The sequence below is a fragment of the Falco cherrug genome, chromosome 1 (genome assembly GCF_023634085.1).
Source record: "Falco cherrug isolate bFalChe1 chromosome 1, bFalChe1.pri, whole genome shotgun sequence".
In the NCBI taxonomy this organism is placed as follows: Eukaryota; Metazoa; Chordata; class Aves; order Falconiformes; family Falconidae; genus Falco; species Falco cherrug.
In genome coordinates this window covers 120,149,938-120,171,246 of record NC_073697.1, presented here as the reverse complement: position 1 = coordinate 120,171,246, position 21,309 = coordinate 120,149,938, and the positions used below count along the sequence as shown (strand labels likewise).

At 47.5% G+C, this 21,309-nt stretch overlaps 1 protein-coding gene across 1 annotated transcript; it reads right to left on the bottom strand.

The window, feature by feature from the left end:
- Positions 1–323: 323 nt before the first annotated feature.
- On the bottom strand, positions 324–21,306 carry GGA3 (golgi associated, gamma adaptin ear containing, ARF binding protein 3). Its single transcript, XM_055724912.1, is given in 18 exon segments — positions 324–2,708; positions 3,918–4,028; positions 4,752–4,921; positions 5,104–5,369; positions 5,899–6,221; positions 6,624–6,691; positions 7,317–7,580; positions 8,573–8,689; positions 9,190–9,271; positions 10,304–10,441; positions 11,677–11,757; positions 12,294–12,341; positions 12,343–12,398; positions 13,350–13,473; positions 14,275–14,373; positions 14,870–14,945; positions 15,705–15,789; positions 21,175–21,306. Coding segments are annotated over 18 exon segments (2,259 nt in total). The 5' UTR covers positions 21,215–21,306; the 3' UTR covers positions 324–2,597.
- Between the last annotated feature and the right edge of the window lie 3 nt (positions 21,307–21,309).

Below are 21,309 nucleotides of genomic sequence, written 5' to 3'. Positions count from 1 at the left end.
AATGTAACTTTTAAGAAGGAGGGGCAACAAAACGTTAAGGTTGCTGGCTCCAGCTTGGCCTGGCAGCCCTCCCCTGGCCGAGTGGCCCTCAGGACCAGTGGCAGGCGATGCTGCCTGCGATGGCCTTCTCAGTCGCTTTGCCGCCAATACCTGGAACTGAAATTAAGCCCACCTTTTAAACCGCTGCGGTTTTAGAAACAGCAGCTTCTCCATTTTCACTTTGTTTGGATGGTCTTCGATGGGATGGAGCGAGTTTTAGGATTTCCAGAAGCAGCACTGTGCTCCACAAGCAGTCAGTAGTCATTAGCTATCCACAGAGCAAAGTAGGGAAAACAATTTATTTAACATGCAGCAGAACAAACGCATTTGAGATGTATATACAGTTACGGCTGTTCGGTATGAAGCAGGAACCTCACCCTACAGACAAGGAACATTCATAGTTTAATTTCCAAAGCTTTTAACAACGCCATTTCCACGCAGCAAGACTACGGCATCTTTCCATTTGGCTGTACAGCGCGGGCAGCGCGCTGCCGTTAACGCTGACAACAAAGCCATTCTGCAGAAAGCACTTGTGCTCTTCTGACTTCCTCAAAGTCACAGTGAGATTCACGCGTAGGCATCTAAAGCAGTGAAACCTGCTTCCTCAGGACACACGACCCTGACCTAGGCACGACCCCCATGCCTACTGTGTCTAAAGTGCTGGCAAGAACATGTCTGAGGCAGAAAGAAATCTCTCCTCGTCCCCTAGCCTAGTCCATCAATTTGAAACTCCTGTAAGGGTCCGAACAACGCACCCATCCCTCTCACCTGCCTCCTGCATCGGGGAGCTGACAAGGCTGGGGTCTTCATGAGCTTCAGACCAGGCATTTACAGCAAGTTCCTTGGCCGAGCTTTGATTCCACCTTCAGGGGCTTCTACAGCTGCCTGGTGCCTCCTCTGATCAGGACCTCAGGCCTTCGGATCTGCTGAGTTTTCCACCTCTAGTGATTTTTACTTTGCAACATAAAGAAAATTCAACTACAAATAACTCCAAGCTGCATTTGCAATAATGGGGTTTACAGCAGCCGTTACTTCCAGCAGCACATTCTGCTCGGGAGTTTTCCCACAACAGGCAGGGATCTCCTCCTGTGTGCTGATTATCCCAGTGCTTTAGCCGACTGCTCCCACTCAGAGTTCGAGGTGAGAGCTGCTGCTCGGCAGCGCTGCGAGAGGTGCTGAGCTTAGTGCCCAAGGACCCGCCTGATCTGTGCTTTTGTCAAGGGGCGTTAGAAAAACCATTCATTTAAAACAGCCTGTCTCAAAGCTAGCTGAGGCACTGCTCGAGATTGGAAATCCAGAGGGAGGTGGAAGGGACTGCTGGAATCAAGTTTTGGTGATTTACACCTAGTTGCTGTGAGACTGTAGCTAGAGGGGTCTGTCTGCTGCCCGCCGTTAGCGCAGAACACTGATGTCCAGCAAAACCGCCTTCCTCCTTGCGGGGACAATTGCACTTTGCCACTTTAATAGAGGGAACAAATGAAACAGGGCATTAAACCCAGCACACGCATTGTCACAGCCCAGTGGAGCCTTCCTTCCCTTCACTGTTTCTATTTAGATATCCTATAGCTCTATTATTTACATCTTGTATGTCATTGTACTAATCTCAATAAAACACAGTATTCAACTACAATAATAATACTGCCTGCATGAGGGGACACGAAAGGCATCTCTCGTCCCTGGATTCAGTCACTGCACCTGATTAGTGATTGTAAAGACATTTCTGCACTCCAAGTGCTGTCCTCCACCAATACTGACCGCTCCTTCCAGTCCCATTTACCTCCTCTTTTCCCCACACTATGGAATGCCACGAAGACAGAAAAATAACCGGTGTAACCATCTGCATACAAAACGCAGCCGCAGCTGCCCAAAAGGGATCCAACAGGGAGGCAGCTCGCAGTATAAAATAAATATAACAACTGAGGCTACAGCGGCGGTGCACAACACAGGGTCTGCTTACATCGGCTGCTGGGAATGGAGCAGCGGAGGGGGAGGGAGGGAGCCAAGTGCCATTTCAGTGTAAAAAAAAAAAATCTGCATTCCCTCACGGAGCCAGCGTTATTGCTCAACATGCTTAGCAGATCCAGTCTGGCACTGAGGAGGTACAAGTCCGAGGGAGGGCATGTGTAAGGGCTCTGCACTGAGGAAGCTCACGGTGGCATCATTACCCCACCAGCCTGTAGGTATCTCTGGACAGCAGGTACAGGAACAAGCCAACTAAATCCCCTTCTGCTGACAGGTCTCCCCTCAAATTACAATAACTTCAAGTTTAATAGAGTGGAAGATAGAACCAGATTCACCCAGAGGTCGAGATAAAAGCAGCCAGCGCTGCCTGGTACTGGCTGCCGTTCAGTTCATGCTTGGCATCAATGTTCCAGGACCCCTTCAATGCGGGGCAAAAACATTCTGGACTAAAGCTACAAGCAGAGTGGTCAGGACATGTAAACAAAGCTGAACATCACCAGTGGATAGCATGTGTGTCCCTCCCCACGTCACATCCATTCCAGTCCTGCGGGATCCTTCCCTGGTCCTGTCACAGAGTCTCTGGCAGTGTCCTAAGGTCATAGATTCCCCCACTGCTCTACCGGGGGAAACTGATCCACTTCGCCCACCTCTGTGCTGGGCTGGTCTCCCAGTGTGAAGGTCAGTCGGTACCTCAGCCTCACTTTCTCCTGCAGGAAAGACAAAACCCGAGAGCAACATGAGAACAGCCCCAGCTGCTCCCCAACAAAACGTTTCACAAGAAAAACCCCAAAAGATTCTGCTGCACATAGGAGGGGGAAAAGGGCCAAGGTGAATTTCATGGAGTCGTTCAGCTATTTAGCAAACCTGAGTTCTTTACCTCAGTTTTTACACCACCAAAGCTTTATTGCTTAGCACGGAACAGCAGGAGAAAGGCAGGAATAACCTGCGATAGCGGTTTGCACCCAAGTGGGCAGCACCCACTGCTCAGCTGCTCTCCAGTGAGCCTGAAGAATGCTGCTGGAATAGCTCAACATTTTCAAAATTACATTTCCTCATCACTCGGAGGAAGATAAAACAGTTCCTGCTCTGCAAAATTCCTAGTAAAACAGAAAGCAGGAGATGGAACCAGTCCTTCTGTAAGGGAATCTCCACATACCTCACACATTTTCCAACAATCCACCAAACCCCTCGGAGGTTTTTCCTTTTGGACCTCAAAGCTTTCCACTGATGCTTTAAGGACCCTTTTGCTCTGATTCTTAAGTACTAACATCTAGATTTGTCAAATAATTAGAAACTACTTCAACACACAGCTTTATGGAGCAGGCTACTTAAATGAGTAACTACAGCAAGGGAAAACATCTACTCAGATGCTCCCAGCAGCATCAGTAGAAATGAAAGTGTTAACCATGTTGTTTCAGTGGTCACAAGTACATCCTCCACGGATAATGGAACAGGCATGGTCTGAAACTTGTCTGCTGGTTCAGGCCTGTCAGGCTACAGCCTCAACGCAGCAAAAGTATTTCTACAGCACCAGCTAATTTGAGATCAACCTAATTATCACCAAAGCCAGCCACTTCCAGTGCAACAAGGGAGTCAAACTTCTGCTACAGCTCTGACTGCTGCCCTTTAAGGCTAAGCCTTATATGACGTTTATCCTTTTGCTGGGAGAAATGTACGGGTCCTTCTCAGACCTTTCTCCTTGCTGACAGTCTGGGAAAAGCCTCCCCTGACAGTCTGGGAAAACTCCCTCTAGCCCCGAACTGAAACACCGGGCAGTGACCACCTCTGGAGGGCAAGTTAGGAACAAACAGCTATACCTGCTCAGATGTTTGGTGTTTGGTCCAACCCCCCTGCAGAATTCATCTTACATCAAACTTTCCTGACAAGGACAGGACAAATCCCGCTGCCCCCCTCACCTTCGCAGGATTTGCCAGAAGCATGACTTGGGTGATGGCAGCAGGCGGCTGGATGGGATTGAATGGAGACAGCTCTGTGCCAGAGGGTGGCTGTAACTTCACTTTCATGGACTGCAAACGAAAAAGAAAGTGGAACCTCAGGGATTATCTCCTCCCTCGGGGACAATGACAGATGCATGCATAGGCTGGGGAGATAACAGCACACGCAGAAACTGAAGAGAATCAATCCACAATGAGAGGATGAGGAAACAAGAGCCAGCCCAGCTTGTGCAACACGATAGGAACAGGCAGACTGACAAGTCAGCTCAGAGAGAAAATACTGGTCGGGTGCACGCCAACAGCACCTTCTATCAGAGCACTCTTGTGTCAGAGGTTTTAATGCAAACACATTTCATGACAGTAGGCAGATCGGAGCTGAGCCTGGGCCAGTTTTCAGAACGCAGAGCTGGCCATCCAGAATTACCCAAGTGTAGAAGGCTAGAATGGAACGTATTGTCAGATTTAGGACAGCTGTTAGAAATTCTGATTCTAAAGACCTCGAGGGTGGCTCTACCCATGTAACAGTCCTGTCGTCGTGCTGTCTGAGCCACCTTCATGAACAGAGACAGCGGGATTGATCTTAGATAGCAAGAAAAACAGAACACTAACTACCTGTGGGTCCTGACTTACCCATCCAGTGTTTTCTGCCTCTGGCAACCACCTTTATGTTTTGGAAAGAGGCAGAGCACAGCCTATAGCAGGGTGGAACCAGGCTGTCCCCAGCCCCTGAGCTCACACCCAGGCCCTCCCACACACAGTTCCGTGTCGCCGTGGGTCTGAGCCATGCATCCCTACCTTCGGCACAGCAGCCTGCAGCACGATGTTCTTCACAGGGAGCGGTGCTGTGTTCAGCATGGAGACTACCACAACCAGCACATCCGACCTTCCCGGCGGGCACTCCCTGGCAAAGTGCAAGAGGATCCGGAAGCCGTTCTTGTCATAGGCTGTCACCGGGAGGGCACTGCCTGCCACAGAGAGGAGGGAAGAGGACTGCAGGTTTATGCTGCAGAAGACAAATCTGTAGCAGCATTAGGCAATCGGACTGTTTCGCTGGGACATCCCATCTTTTCTCTCTACTTCATAAGCTTTGTGAAGATGCTTTGCTTTTAAAAAATGTTCAGAGAGGTGAACAACCTGAGATACTTACTGGGTTTAATGGACTCCAAGGGAACATGGACATTGGCCAAAGAAATTTCAGGTGCTTTCAGGGGACTGCCTTGCTGCTGGAATGATGTCGGCTGGAAGAGAGGACTTCCTGAGCCAGCAGGGCAGCTGCTTGGGAAAGGCATTGGAGGGGCTCCGGAGGCAGCGGCAGGCAGCCCTGCAGGTGCTATTAACGGGGCAGGGGTGCCAGCGGTTGGCAGAGTAACCCCAGGGAACACTGAAGGTGTCGCCATGCCTTGGGTGGCAGTCCTGCAAGACACAGAAAAAACATGGGAAACTGAGCTGGAAGCAAAGCAGGCATTCCACCACAAACCCGGAGATAACAGCACATCGCCAGGACAAAGCAGCGGCCCAGAGCCAGCTGGAGCCTGCGACTCAGCACAGTCTCACGGTAGGAGGGGAGCTGCAAGGGACGCGGTGGCGGGGTTAGGCATCCCTTCGGTAAGTCGCGAAGAAAGCAGAGCCCCACCTTGGCAAGGGTGGGCAAGGCCAAGATGGGCAACAGCCTCTGTACCTTAGCAGCCTCTTCAAATTTACATCACACATTTGTATCGGGCAACAGCACAGCTGTTGTGCTCTACCTAGCAGTGCCTGCCTTTCCCTCACGGAGGTGGGACCCTTGCATTAGTTTGTAAACTGAAACCCTCCGAGAAGGAAAAACCTCAATCGCACATTTCTACCAAACCAGAGAGTGGGAAGTCTGCCTCTGAACCTGACGCTGCAGCGAGCCTGGCTTCCTAACTGCAGAGACAAACCAAAATCCACGGCTTTTGGTTACCCTTTGGCTTCTTCAAGGAGTTGTCCCAATGCGTCCATCTTATGTGACATATTGCTCCCCACAGAGGAGCCGAAGTACCCAGGAGCAGCTGGAATAGCCTTAGGAGGCCCCGCAGGGGCAGCCGGTCCAGCAGAGAATACAAATGGTGCTGAGTTTGGTGCTGGGATGCTGGGAGCAGCTTGAGAGGCTGTGAAAGCAGAGGGCAGCGTCACTGATGTTCCACACGTGGTCTGTGATGTGTGATGGAGAAGAGGGTTCCCCGCAGAGTTGCAAGCAACAGTCACCATCTTCGGATTAAAGAAATCCAGGTCCAGCTGGTCATTCTGAAAGACAGGACAAGTAGATGCTCTACCTCAGCTGCTACCCCCTGTTGTAGAGATGGCACTGTTACAGAGGGAGAGAGATTTACCGCAAAAACAGGTGCTGGGTGGCAAGCAGCAAAGTCTGTGGCCTATGTCAGGACTACATCTGATCTGTAATTTAAGCAAAGGAAGTGCTAACATCATGGCGGACAGACGGGAAACTGAGAAAGCCAGGTTCAGGGATATCTACTCTGTTTAGACACAGCTATCCCAGATTTTAGGGCTAAGCCAGCCTTCCCCTCAGGAACAGCTGCCCCTCTGCCTGTATGTGTGATCACGTTTCTCCAAGGTGACAGAGTGTGTCCGGAGACCTCCCACAGTGACAACCCCTCCCTCCCCTTCCCCCGAGACCCTCCTCTGTACCTCAAACATGCTCCACTGGTTGTTTTCTGAGGTCTCCTTCACCGCTGCAGGTGCTGGGTCATTCAGGCCTGAAAAGCAAAACAGTAAGTAAGTGACTGGAGGAGAACATGAGTTAGGTGTCATCCCTTGGTAGTATTTTCACAGCCATCAAACTACTTGATTCAGCTCTGCCAGAGCCCAAGAACCTGATGAAATGTGCTGCAAGTCTGAGATGACGAAAAAAGCGACAGCACCAGTAGCTGACAGTCATCCCCGGCACACAGCTCTTCCAGCCCTTCCTGATTTGCAGTGTCTTCTGAAAGGCAGGCGTTCTGCAGGCTCCTGTACGCAACCCCCCTAAGGCACCTCGTTCTTCAGCACAGCCACAAAGTCAGGAGTGAAATTTGTACCGAACTGCAGCTTGCACGTCCGAGCACCCGCAGAGCTCAGACTGCAATTACACTCAACAGCTATTTCCCTCGCAGCCCGCTCTGGGAAGATCAGAGTTTTTCCAGTACTGACTCACTGACCCGTCATCCATCCAGGATGATGCAAAGGAGTGTGCCCTGAACCTCTCTAGAAACCAAAAGCATCTCCTGCTCCTTTCAGGCATGCCACACGCACAGCCAGCCCTCACACCCATGCTGCAGGAAGAAAGCAGCCTTTGTCAGGCGTGGATTGAGTAGCCCTTTTCCAGGCCCCTCAGTGTCTCACCTAAGCACAGAAGCTCCTCATCCAGCAAGGAGAGGGAGTTGGCTGCGCTACTCTGCTGAGCCGGTGCGGCTTCCACTTGGCTGGAGGAACCGCTCCGCAACTGTGCCAGTGTCTGGGGAGGAGGCGGGAGGATGGGGATTTCTGCTGGGGCTGCTGGGGGGGCTGGCGTCAGGGTGGTGGGTGCCATTGGAGGTGGCGGGGTGCTGGTGACGTCCAGTCCAGCAAGGTCAATGAGGGTGTTGAGATTACTTGTGGAGTTACTCCCTGCAGCAGACAGGATAAGAGCACTACTAGGAAAGAAGGCAAAAAGCTCACGGCAAACCTGGCGTACAAAAGAAATTATCAGAGATGGTTCAGATAACACAGATCCTCACTGAATCACAGCCTACGGCTCTCTGCACAGAGGAAGCCCACATGCTTTCCAACTAACCGTTTGCTGTCCACAAGCTACTTAAATCAACCCAGATATTGGGACGTTTCTATATGGAAAGCAATGCCTGCTCCAACCACTGCTCCTTCTCCAGCTTCAAATAGCACAATTCTTAATATTTTCAAAATATTTTGAGCTCAGATGAGGCTTTGGGAGATCCTACAGAATTACAATAAATGGGCTACCAGAGAGTTAGAGAGCTGAGGAAAATTCATACTGTCTCCGTCTTCACATTTAGGACAGCCTTGCCCCAGTAAGATGCTGTCAGGCAGCATTACGCATTCCTCTACTGCTCTCCATATAGAAATGTTTAAGTGACTCCCAAATGGTAATTCTGCCACACACACGTCCAGAGTTTTCAGTGGTGAAGCTGAAGTGTGAAGTGGGCAACTGGCCTAAATTCACAAATGGAACTGCTGGCAGTCAGCAACAGGACCCCGGGCCTGGCTCCCACTCTCCTGCTCTTGTCCTTTGGATAAAATCATATTCTTCTTACATGTCACATTAAGGAACAGGACAAATGTGGAGAGGAAAATGTATGGGAACTTCCCATACAAGCATTCAGATGCAGGTTTGCTACTGATGTTATCAAAGGTTTCAATAATATGCAACAAGCTATGGAAAATGCAAAGCTGCAGCACTGTTGCACATGTCCAGAATTCTTTATCCACTGCTTAGGAGCTGTCTTGTGCCCCTCTGATTCACAAACTGTTGGCCCCAAGCACCACCAACAGTCTAACTTTACCACCATTAACAGGAAACTCTATCCAAAAGACTTGGAATTACAGGATTCAAAAATTAAACAGTTGGCTTCCCAGGAACTCACCTTCCACTACAGACATCACAGGGAGATCCACTTCGCCATTGATCACTTGCCCCTCTATTATTTTTTTATAGGAATTTATCACACGGGATAAATTGTCACTGGCCTGCAGAATATCCCCTACATGCAAGAGAGACAAAAATGACTTCTTAGTCACTTTGTTCCCGCTACTGCTGAGAGTACTCAGTTACCAACTAAATAATCAGCAAGAAAAAACATAATTATTTGCCTATGAGCTCCATTACTCTCTCTTTGTCGTGCTTCCCTAAGCAATACCCTGACCTTCTAGGTCCATGCGTGTTCCAGTAACAATGAAAAAAATAAGTCCAAGGCTTTGCTCCCCACAGCAACTCCCTTCCCTTTCCAAAGCAGCAGCTGTCCCCCATTATTGCCCCCAGCCTCCCTAACCACCAACTATACTGTCAAGTCCAAGAATTTCAATGATAAGCATAGGGGAGAGGCAAGGATGTTCTTTTATCTGCTTGCTCAAAGCAAAGTGCATCCACGGTGAGGAGGTGTCTTTACAGCAGCCGTTCCCTTGCTGAACCCTTGCACAGTCACAGGTCACAAAAGCAATTAAAAAATTAAAATTAAAAAAGGAGAAGCGTCGCTTAGTTTACCCAAACTGCTGTCATTATCCTCCGTCTCACTGGCCAGCTTGAATAACGTCCGTCTTTTGGTTTCACACCTTTCATAGAGCTCCTAGGAAGGGAGATTAAGACAAAGGGTTTCGTCAGCCAGACGCCACTGTTAGCGATACCAGTCAGCACAGAATGACTCCCCAGGCACGCGCTGGAAGGCCCAGAATAGAGAACCCAGTCCCCCTGTGCTGGACGTGCCAGCGCGGCTGGACAACCAAAATCCCCTGTCCCTGCTCCATCAAGAGAGCTGTGAAGCATTACATTAGCCTGGGGGTCGAAACACAACCTGCATTTTCAACACACCTCTCTCAGTCCTCCCTCGCATCAGCACTTAGGGCCAGCTCTAGTTCAAGAGATGTTCGTTCTGTGTGTCGCAGTAGTCCCTAAAAGCCTGAGGAAGAGTGTAATTGCGCTCCAACAATTACACTTCAATTGTGCTGTAACTACTGCTTGGAGAGTCTGCAACCACCCAGAAAAAAGGTGGCAAGAAAGAAAGGTTTCATAGAAGCAAACCAGTTTTTAAGCTTCTTACCACTGTTTCAGGCACTTGCTGTGATAAAAATGAGTCATTTTATCTTTTAAAATTAAATAAGGTGCAACTCTTCCAAGGCCCTGGGCCCATCCAACCACCCCTGCTGGCTGTTTTGATTTTTATCTTCTTGGTGTTCTCCCAACCTTATAACACTAGCTAAAGCTCTTTCTTTGAAGGGGGAGAACGTATTTTCTGCCCCACTCAGCCTTTAGTTTATCCATCCACAGCGCCGTAAGGGACAGTTATGATCTGCAATCTGCGTGTCTTAATAGGAGCAAGAATTAACAAACTGCAGCTTCTTGATTCTGCCACACTGCATCTTTGGAGAACAGCTGGACCTCACTTCAAGCATGTGCAAAACTGAGCTATTACCCACTGAGTCCTTTAGGGAAAGGCATTAAAAACATGGTTATTTTCTTTCCTGCTGTTTCCAACAACTGCTCTTGTTTCTCACCATTGCTCTCCCTTTGACTGCACTGTTTGTAATTCTCTGCAAAACTCAAACCTGTAAGAAGAACGGACTGACTCCAGGATTTCTGGGAAGGAGCAGCTCAGACCCACCTTCATGAGCTCCCTATCGGCCTCTGATGAGTCCTCTTTGCTGTAATGAACCAACATCTCATTCAGCAGCTTCACATTGTTATTTACTTCCTCCAGCGTGTGCATGCGTTTTGTCACTTTTTGAATCCGAGCCTCATCCTTCAGGGTGTAAAACACAGACACAAAAAGTGAGTTTCCTTGTAAAGGTCCACAGGGTACCACAACAGCAGGTACTATCTGTAAATCTTGTCAAGCATCATCTATTTAAGGTTAAGCTAGGAAAAAAAAAACCCAACACAATAACAAAAAGCCTCTCCATTCATGTGAAGCTTTGCTTATTTCAGTATCTTTTCACCACCACTCTGAAATGACAAAACCCCTGTATTTCCAAAAAGTCTCATTAAATAGACTTCAATGTATAACGATACCACTAAAACTAGAAAAGTTCCCACAAGTTCCTTTTTGATCTTTTCAGAATATTTGGTGGGTTGTTTTTGCGGGGGTGGTGGTGGGGGTGGTGGTTTTGTTTGGTCATTTGATGCCATTTTACGAAAAAGATGTGTTTGAAGCAAACCATTTACTAGGAACAAGCAGCACCCTCTGCTAGAAAATCTCCACCCAGCTCTGATTTGAGATTCCAACTAAAGATGTAGGAGAGCCTGCCTTGGGGACAAGAGAAGCCTGGATGGAAACATTTCAGTAACCTATACATCCTCTTCAGTCTAGAGCTATCCTTTATTTTGCCAGAATCACAGTGAGTCATTTCCTGGACTCCAGAATTTCTAATGACTGCCATGGGTGGATGCGCCACCGCTCTACAAACAGGAAGGTGTTTCCATGAAGCATGCTTGTAAGAAGGCCCAGTCCAATGACTCAGTCCTCAGTATCTAGGGGTGGTACTGCGATGCTTCCACCAAACCCTGACATGAAATACCATCTTGAGTGATGAGAATGTATTTAATTACAAGGGACATTCAATCCTTGCCCTTTCTTGCCCTGTCCTCCACCAGAGACACCAACTGCAGATGTTTTTGTGATACAAACACCTCCCAGCTGTGCGCCAGAGTCAAAATCACAACACATTCACATCACACAGAGCCCTATTAAGTCATCAGGTAGTGCCCCCTTGATGCTGGTAACCACGGGGACTAGCTGCAAGTTAGCACTGTTAGAGGTTTTAAAAATAATAAAAAGCTGGATGTCCCTGACAGTCAGCCTCATTCAGTCCCCTCAACTTAACTAAGGAATGTACTAACACAATGCTCCCAGAGCCTGAAAAACCCAGGTTCTGACATTCACACGATCCCAAAGCTCGTCACCTGTTTTGAAGTCAAACTGCTTAAAACCTGGAAAACAAACCGCTGACTGGAACCAATCCTACAGGAATTTCTTACCTCTTTTACCATGGATTTTATAAGCTTGTTGGCCTCTTGCAAATCATCTGGGTTTTTGCTTTTCAGCAGTTTGGCTAGAAGCTGTAAGACGAGAAGAGGACATTCAGGAAACAAAGACCCTTTGGCAAAGGGAAGCAGCAAAAGGAATCTAAGTGCACAGTTCAGGGGAAAAGAGACACAGCCCATTATTACAAAGCTGACGCTGCTTGCATAGTTACAGGGATTTCAGCAGGAGTCATTTATGGTTTATTATTTTGTGTGAGTTGCTACAGTCTTGCTTCCACACAGGACATATACTGTGAAATCTCAGCGACTTCTGACACTAGATATTTATTCCTCCTATACATTGGTTTTGGTCCTGTGTGTGAAACGTTCTGTGCCTTCTCCTACTGCAGCAGGATGGCACTTTAAGCAGGAATAATCTCATAATGGTAATACAGACAAGACCTTAACTGGAACTTCAGGTTAGGTTAGGTGGACAAAGCAATGAGTTCTGTGGAAGTACACACCACCACCACAAAAATAAAAGCCAAATGAGTACATTTTACATCCTTATTCTAAATGTGCACTGAATAATCACTTTTCGTTCATGATTACGATACGAGTCTTCACTGTACCTTGGATTTCTCCTCATCATCAAACACAGGGTTTTTGGGACGAGGCGGGTGGCGAAGGAATCAGGGTTCTGTCTGCAGGTATCACAGGATCAAACATAACGATTCCTGAAACAGAAAGGGAACCCATGTGGGCTTGCACATGCAGTCATACCAAGCAGTGCACCCCACTATTCACAAGCTGCGATCAAAGCGAACACGCAGTCAGCCTGTCCATTGACACTGTTCCCATGAACAATACAGGAGCAAAACCACTGGGCATGCTAGCTGCAAAAACAAAGGAAGTTTTCTTTGGTAAAGGCCCAAACACCAGCAATGTGTTGCCACGTCCATATTGCTCCTCTGATTGTTCGGTATAATCAATAGCTCTCCACTATTTGTCTTTCCCCCTTTCACTTTAGCTGTTGAACCACCAAGTGAAGTCCCAGATAACCCAGCTTTGTGCAAACTCAAGGGCACGACGACTGTTTGTGTAAACGAGCTGAGCAGGAAAGCAGACAGCAATGCAAAATGGTGATGAGCAGATTCCTAACCATGAGTGGGGGAAGAGCTAAGCTCCCTGCTTGTTCCATTTGTGAAATCCTTAGATCTGTGCTCTACCTCAAGAGCTTTCCAATTTTTCATATGTTGAAGCCGCATGCTTCTCAGCTGAGCTTTTTTCACTGTGCCTACACAAAAAAACGTGTATCAGTTGAACTAAAGGTACAATTGTAAAGTGCTCTAGTGAAAAGAACACAAAAGGCTACACAGAGGCTCTTACTTCACTTTAAATTAGACCTGTTCAAATAATTTAATAACTAGTTCCAGAAAAACTCAAAAAAGGCCCTGCAAACTAGAACAAAAGTTTGCAAGGTGTTTAACTGATCTAGTTAAAAAAGCCAACTCAACCCAGCCCAAGGCATTTAAAAATAATGAGAAGCTTTTCATGGAATTTCTCCCTTGTTCTACCCCCCTCAGAGCTTGCCTTGACCCCACGCAATTAGTAGCTGTACTTTTTATGACACTCCTGCTTAAAGCACAGGCTGGAGAGAATGCATGAATGGGCAGCTGACTTCCTACCTTGTCGCTTCAGCATGTAGTAGGCATCCTTGATTTTGGATTCCTCTGGCAATGCCACCGTCCAGCTATACAGCAATTCAATGACTTTGGTCTTCACCTTCTCTGAAACTCGGTCTCCCAGGTACTAAGAGTAGAAAAAAAAAAAAAGATGTAAATTCTCCAAATTCTTCATTTCCTTTTAAAAATAATGTCCTAACCCAGAGAATGGAAGTGATGCAAAAAGTGTATAAGCCAAGCTCCATGATGATCTACGATACATCTTATACAGAGGAAAAAACGCTCCTCTAATATATTTGAAGTAACAGCGAAGAGTTTTGTGATCATCTTCAGCAAAAGAAAAAGCAGCTACTCTGTTGGTTTCAGGATTTTGCTATTTAAAAATTACAGCAATACAGATAACCACACCCTCCCCTGTTTTATGGGAAAGAATCTGGGAGTACTTTGCTGCATCAATCATGCCATGGGGTGCCTCTGTCTATTTTTCACCACATTAAACTGATCATGAATGCTGAGGGACTTCGCCAGGCACTCTTCACACAGCAACTGGCAGCAGAGTGAGGACTAGAACTCTGTGGTATGTTGCCAAGTCTCTTGTTTTAACCTCTGCATCACACCTCGCTGCACTGACACTGGAGTTTTGTTTTTAAAAAAAAACCAACACAGCCCAAGTTTTAGAAGCCATTGAGTTACAGGAAGGATTAGAACTGTGCAGACTATATACTGATGGGAAATAAGCACAACTTACTGAGAAAAACAGTAAGCAGAGCACTAAAAAAACCCCCAAAACTTAGCTAACGAAGGCTCTTCGATATAGACCAATCAATGCAATAAGCCAGATAGAGCACTGCAAACATTTTGGATGTTGCCTGTAGCTTACAAGAGGCCAAACAAAAAGTAAACAGAGCCATAAGGCTCAGGGACTAACCTTTGGAGACACAACTTTTATTAACTCGTTTAAAAAGCGAAACTTCCCTACTTCATTATGAAATCTTCTCCCACAATTCTTCATACAAGCTTCTAGCACCTGCATTCAAGTAACAAAAACAGGGGAGGCTGAAATGAACACCAAAACCCTACAATAACAGCATCACTGCGTTCTGCTCATAGGGGAACTGACGGACACACATCAGCGAGATGTGCTCTGCAAATCAGGCACGAATCTCTGAACTTTAGGGGTGACACATGAAGGCAGGCTGGTCTCCCACCCCCAGCCATGTCTATATGGCTCTTAAGTCATCTCCCCATTAGGTCTCGTAACAATGACCACCAATCCTGCCTGAACAGAAACAAAAGCAGCTAAAACTAAACCAGTTATTTCTGACTGCTCCGTGGCTAATGAGCAACCTGGACACTTCGGTTAGGTAACCGTGTTCCCTCCCAGCACAGGGGAATTGAAGCATTCAGCCCAGAACCAGCCCCAGCTAACCCCACTGACATGCACCGTGCCCCCCTCAGACTCCACACAGATGACATAAAATGATAGATAACTGGATTTAAGAGGAAGGGTAAGGACTACCTACTGTCAAGGCTTGGACTGCTTCCCATTCCTGTGGCGACTGGATTTTATGAGCCAGGAGTCTCACAGCTATCTGTGGCCTGAAACAAAGCGGATCCCCATTACAAACAAAGCAGGTGAACGCACTGAAGGATTTCAGACTTTCACACATTCTGCTGTTTAAGTGAGATATACCTTTTGCATAATTAAAAGGAAATGCCACTTAGTACTCTTTAGCTTTCCATCAGTGTGCAAAGGCTAACAAGAAATGTTCAGATCATCTGTGTAAGCCTGGATGTTTGCACATATGAAAGAAAGCGAGGGCTGGTAGTCCGAGCCAGCAATTCCAGATTCCTCCTTAGGAGGAGCTGAACAACTCCCAGTACAGTCCCCAGACTAGGAAATCACTTCATTTCTCTTGCACTAGTTTCCTTTTTCCAGAAGAAAACACTTCTTCCTTAGCTCACAGGAATGCTGTGACCCAGGAGGTTTCCTCAGTTAGGCCTTGGAAAGATTTGAAAAATGTGAAGCCACATCTAGACACTAAGAGTTATAACCCCATTTTACAGAGCAGCAAACAGAATGACTTTGGCTAGATGAGAACCCTGCAGCCGCAGAAGGTCACATTAGAGACAGACTCAGAATTCCCATTTTCCTAGTGCTCAGCCTGTGTATAAGTCATGCTGCCTTTCGCAGAAGAGAAACCACACTTCACAGCTTTTTGCTTCTTTTGTAGCCAGATCTTCCTTGCGATATCAGTATATACATATAAAAGAAAGCATGAAAGCTTGATGATCAAATGATATATTTTAAACTGTGAATGTTAATTTATTAAGTGTAGAGCAGTTTGGGACACCCACCCTTCGAGTTCTTTGTTGATCTGGTCACAGAATCCAATGATGTATTCCCAGTCTTCTTGCCTGTTAGATGGGTTAGTGGCTTTATCTTTGGCAAGGGAAAGAGAACATATTACCAATCAAGCAGAAGAGACAATATAAAAGGTCATGAATTTCTTAGAGAAAAGCATTTGACATCCATTGCCAACTATAAAAAAAGGTACGTCTGGTTCGGGGAAAGGGTGTGTCCAAGTCGAGACATCCAAAATATCCAGCAAGAATCACTGCTTTCCAAAGAAACAGGCGCCAAATCTCAAGTGCTTAGAAACATGCTATTTCCATACTCTACATGAGAGTACAAGATAAAATATTTGAGCTCACAGTTTCCCTCTCCCTCTTTCTATTTAGCTGTAACATTAAACTCCTTAAAGGCTAAACCCTCACACTTGCTACACAGGCAATTTATTTTTGTATTCCCTGGAAGTTTTGTAGAAGAGCTGGAACATCAGATATTTAATACAAGTCACTTAGCATTAACGCTTGTTTTTAGAGTGCCAGGTGATTTGTTAGATGCCTTAGCATTTCTCCTAGGAATTAGGAACTGAAATTTATTAGTATACATTGAGTTGCTCTTTCAAGTAATGAACACCACAGCCTGTACCTGATCAGGCATTCAAATCCTGTACGTTCAAACTGAGAGATCAATGCTTTACTGACTGGGCTATTTCAGGCTCCTGAAGGATCTTCCCTTGTGTACCAGGACCTTGCTTATTGTACTGATTGCAGAACAGTGAGGCTATCAGCATCTTTTTTCGTTACAAATGCATCTTCTCCATGTATTCTATTTAACTCTGATGGAGCACTGAATTTACGGTAGACAACACTCCTGCTTTAACCTAATTTTCCAGCCAAGATGACAAACATCACGATTTTTCTTTCTTGTAAGGGAAGAAACAATGCACTGTAGCTATATATTTCAGGGCTGGCATTTAAGAAGCCTTCCTCAAAATTTTAATACAATGGAAAGAGATACAGAAAAGAAAATATTGCTTAGCCAGACAGTATAAAGCAGGGGATGAAGGACAGGAAAAAAACCAGCACACATCCCTGCACTCTTATCACAGAGGGAAGCACAATGAAATCAACACATGCTACATTACACAGCGTCATTTTTTATCATCATTAAAACATACTCTCTTAACTTTCCACAGGCAGATAAAAACAGCTGTCAAACATCTACTCTGAAACCTCACTTTCACAGTGCACCTTAGTCCTCCTGCTGTGGCAGTCCTGCAAGGTTTGCTCATATTTTCCTCCTCATGGAAGGGTAGTAAAGCAATTTTGTAAATTGTTCCATGGATTGCATCTGTGAAATATTCCGCAGAGGCGGATCTCTGCGCCCGCTGCTGACTTTCATGGGAGCCTAGATAAGCAAAAGGCAGCAGCCAGGGAGGACTAACTGTAGGATCACATCTTGTTGTACTAGCTAAGCTACCAAGCTATTTTTTGAACTCCAGAGATTCAAGGGAGGCTTAGTTTAAATCGCAGCTGCTGCAGAACCAAGCAACTGTTCAAAACATATGTGGCACTTAAACCTTATTACCACACTCACAACTGCTGAATACCCTGGAAGCACCGTGAAACCATGGACTTACAACAACTGAAAGTCTTTTCATGCAAGTCAAATGGCATCATGCGTGGTTCGGTGCTCCAAAGCACCTCTGCTGCTCTGCAGGCCTAGATGAAAAAAATACAGTTCTTGGCTGGAGTAAATGAGATTTATTTAATAAGTACAGGAAGAGTACAAACAAGTAAGGATACTCAACCAAATGAACTCTGTTGGTTGCACATCCTGAAATTAGGAGAAAGATGTGGTACAAACAGGAAAATTTAACTGTTTCCATACTCCAAGTGTTAATTTTAAAGCTGTTCCAAACACCTCCACAGATTTCTTGGAATAACATTGGATTATTTCAGACTCTCAGATTGAGTTCAGACCCATCTAAGTCTTTGCACCAAAAGCTCTCGCATAAAAATCGTAAATTCTTAGAAGGAGAGAGAGATTACTGAAGGGAAGTTAGGTTCCACATGAAGAAACTCCCTATTTCTGACATTCATAAAATCTCCACGTGAAACCCGAGTTCACAAAAGTTAATAAGCTTGACCAGAAGTCCTGCCCTGGCTCTGGAGATCGATGTGTTCGCATGACACAACACAATGGTGCATATGGATACTTACTGCCAGCCTCGGTACAGCCATACGAACACAGCATCCCAGCTGAGCTACATTCCCTTGCTTAACCTTTTCAGGACATCCCTCACATCTGACAAGGCATAACTCAAAATCCTCTGTTTCTATGTAGAATGTGTAAAATGTGGGCAGGGGGCTCCTCTGCACTGCCTTCTAAATACATTTAAACCTTTATATGAAAGGTTTCCCTCCGTATAGAGAGTTGGTGCTCTGGAATATCAAATCCTTGTCTCTCTGTTGAAACTGCCAACAAAGGCCCGTTGGGTACCGGTTGTAAAGTTTACTTTCAGAGACACTTCCCACCAGGTCCCATCCTGAAAATCCCATTTCACATTGGCAACCAAGTGAATCTGAATTAGCAACCTGGGAAGTCTCAGCACTACCCCAGTTCCGCCACCACATCTGCCTTCGCTTTCGGACACCACTACGCTTAGGATGTATAAAGTTGCTTCAGACCTGACCTAAGCATCAGAGACATCCAGCCCTCAGTTGCTGCTAGACCTGACATGCTAATGAGCCAACATTCAGATGCATCATTAGATATGAAACAAAGGTGCCGATTTTCTCTATAGAGAAACGACACTGGAATGCAGAGAACCACAGAGCATTAATTGACTGGTAATGAATGCTCATATTTTCTCTACTGAAATGAGACAAAAGCCATCCCAACAAAGAGTTTCACTACGTCAGGCTTAGCATATGAATCGGGAATCCCCAGCCCAAGCATGAGTCTAACAGTCAGATTCTGTTTGTATCCCCGGAGGAAAAGGAGAATGCTGACCCATGACAATACAAGGGAAAAAGAGATGAAGACAATCATCTTTTACCCGTCTGCATCTCTTACATAGCTGGACATTGCCTAAGCCTGACACGAGTGGGATACAATAAGCTTCCTTTTGGATGCGGTAGAAAAGGCAGTGCTAAAGTCAAAGGATCCAGCTGTGTTTGTACAACTGACGCTATTTTCTGACCTCCTCTTCTGTTTCAGCTAAGTGCAGCAGAGCCTGCCGGCAAGGAGAGAACAGAAAGGATCGCCTTCTCTCCCCCCAGCTGCCTGAAACGAGGCAGAAGACATGAAGATGCTAGATCATCACTGGCTGAAGTGCAGACCTTGCTGCAGTATTAGGACACGAGGATGATGTTACTTCATGGGTCTATGACTCCACCTGATGACAGAGCCAGGGCAGCCTGGAAGGCTGCGTACCACTGCTACAGAAAAAGAATCATTGGCAATCAGGAATGTTTCGTCTTCCTGTGACTGGGAAGTTGGCTGTGCTGCTGAGCAGTTCTGGCCCTTCCCTTTTAGTAAGGGCACAGCAGGTGCACACCCTCAAGGTTAGCATTAGACACAGCACAGCTTTGTGATGGTTACAAGAAAAAAAACCACTCGGGAGGCCTGGTGAAAGCACTCAGATGCACCAGCCTCTGCACCCTGCCGCCCTGGTCTGCATGACTCCTCCGGTAATTTACGTACACTTAATGCTCCCCGCTCCCCTACCATGGGAGGAGCGATATAATCACACCAGCACAAATCACTGTAGCAGTGACCTGGCATAAATGCATCCTCTTAAACGAGAGCGCAACACTCAAGCCATGAAAAATGCGTACACCACTGCAATCAGGCTCACTGCAATATTTCTTACAGCGAGTAAGGCCTCTGCAACGCTACCTTTTAGTGTACGTTCTCCAGCGCAGAATATCCTACTGCTTGGCCAAGGAGACATAACTTCTCTCTTAACTTCCACAATTGAAAAATAGCCCCCCCCCAACAAAGTCAGGAAGCTTTCCAGGCTATACAACTTAAAATATCCTTCCTACTAGAGATACTTTCACACACAAACCTAACTTGGTGAGTCAGTTCTCCTCAGAGAAAGATTAAAAGGAAGGGATGTGGGTGTTTGTTCATGTGTCTCACTGGCTACAATAAAAGATATTGACAAACTGTGGGAGTTCAGAGGAGGAGCAAGAACGGTAAAAGGAACAGAAGGGACTGATCTAAAATGAGAAGAGCAAGCTGAAAACATCATTTAGCCAGTAACTCCTATAACAAATGATGGTACCACGTATGTGTCTGAATTTTATATAAAAATACCAAGAAAGATATGGAAGGATAACTCCAAAAGGGTAAAAGGATTTATACCCTGAGGTATTTAGGGTAATGACCATCACCTGCTCTTTGCCTAACACCTGACTACTTAGGAACTTCGCTCCCTGCTGTAATCAATTAACTATTAAAAAAAAGAGGAAAATCTAGGCACCAAGCTGGTGATGCGCAGGATAGCCTCCCAAGGACAGCAGCAGCAGCAGCTCCTGTGCATGGAATATATGAAAACCAATTACTGTTACGACTGATTCATTCAAGAATCACCCCCTGATCCTCACCAGCAGCAGGTCGGGATCCCTGCCTGCACAGCCCACAGCCCCATCGGCGGTGACTTGGGGGCAAAACAGACACCCAACGAGGGGGCACCCAGCAAGGGTTGGGGATGAACAAGCCACGTGGGGTTGCCCCCATCTCCGACATTTCATATTCTGTGCTAAAAAATAACTCGATGAAGAATTTTTCGACGTTTCAGCCTGTAGGGAATGGCCACCCGTAACTCCTGCAGCTGAAGCTGCGGCTGGGCACAATGCAGAACCTGGCTGCTTGGCCAGCACGGTTGTGTAACGCGTTAATACAATTTCTTTGGGAAATCCCTACAGTTCTGAGCCTCACCGACAGCACTACGGCTGCACGCCGGCTAACAAAACCCAAGCGAGGAGCCAGCAGGGCCAGCCGCTCGCCGTGAGGGCAGAAGCCCCAGGAGCCTCGCAGGGGCCCAGCAGGGCGGGCTACAGCCCCCCCGTTCCCCACCCCCCCGCAAACGCATCGACCAACGGGCCCTGCCGCTGAGCCCCCCGCCGCCGCCGCTCCGCGCCTCCCCGCCCGGGGGGCCGGGCCGCCGGTCAGGGCCAGGCCCCAGCCCCTTCCCCCCGGGGGCGCATCCCCGTGGGGGTCCCTGCTGCGGGGGCCCGGCCCTGGGGCGCTGCCCCGCCCCGCCCCTGAGGGCCCAGGCGCACCCGCCTGAGGGGGGCGGCGGGAAGGGCCCGGCTGGAGGGGCCGGGGGGGGTGGGCCGGGCCGAAGGGGGCGGCGCTGGCAGCCCAGGGAGCCCGGCCGCGGGGGCTGAGGGGCCGCGGGGGCTGTGGGGCCGCGGGGCCCGGGGGAGCGCGCCGAGGGCCGGGGCAGGCCGCGGGGCTACTCACTCAGCCACGACTCCAGGCTCTCCCCTTCCGCCTCCGCCATGTTGCCGGCCCGGCCCGAGGCCCCGCCCAGGCGGCGCGAGCGCCCAGCGGGAGGGCGGTGCCGGGACAGGGACCGCCCCCTCCGGGCCGCCCCGC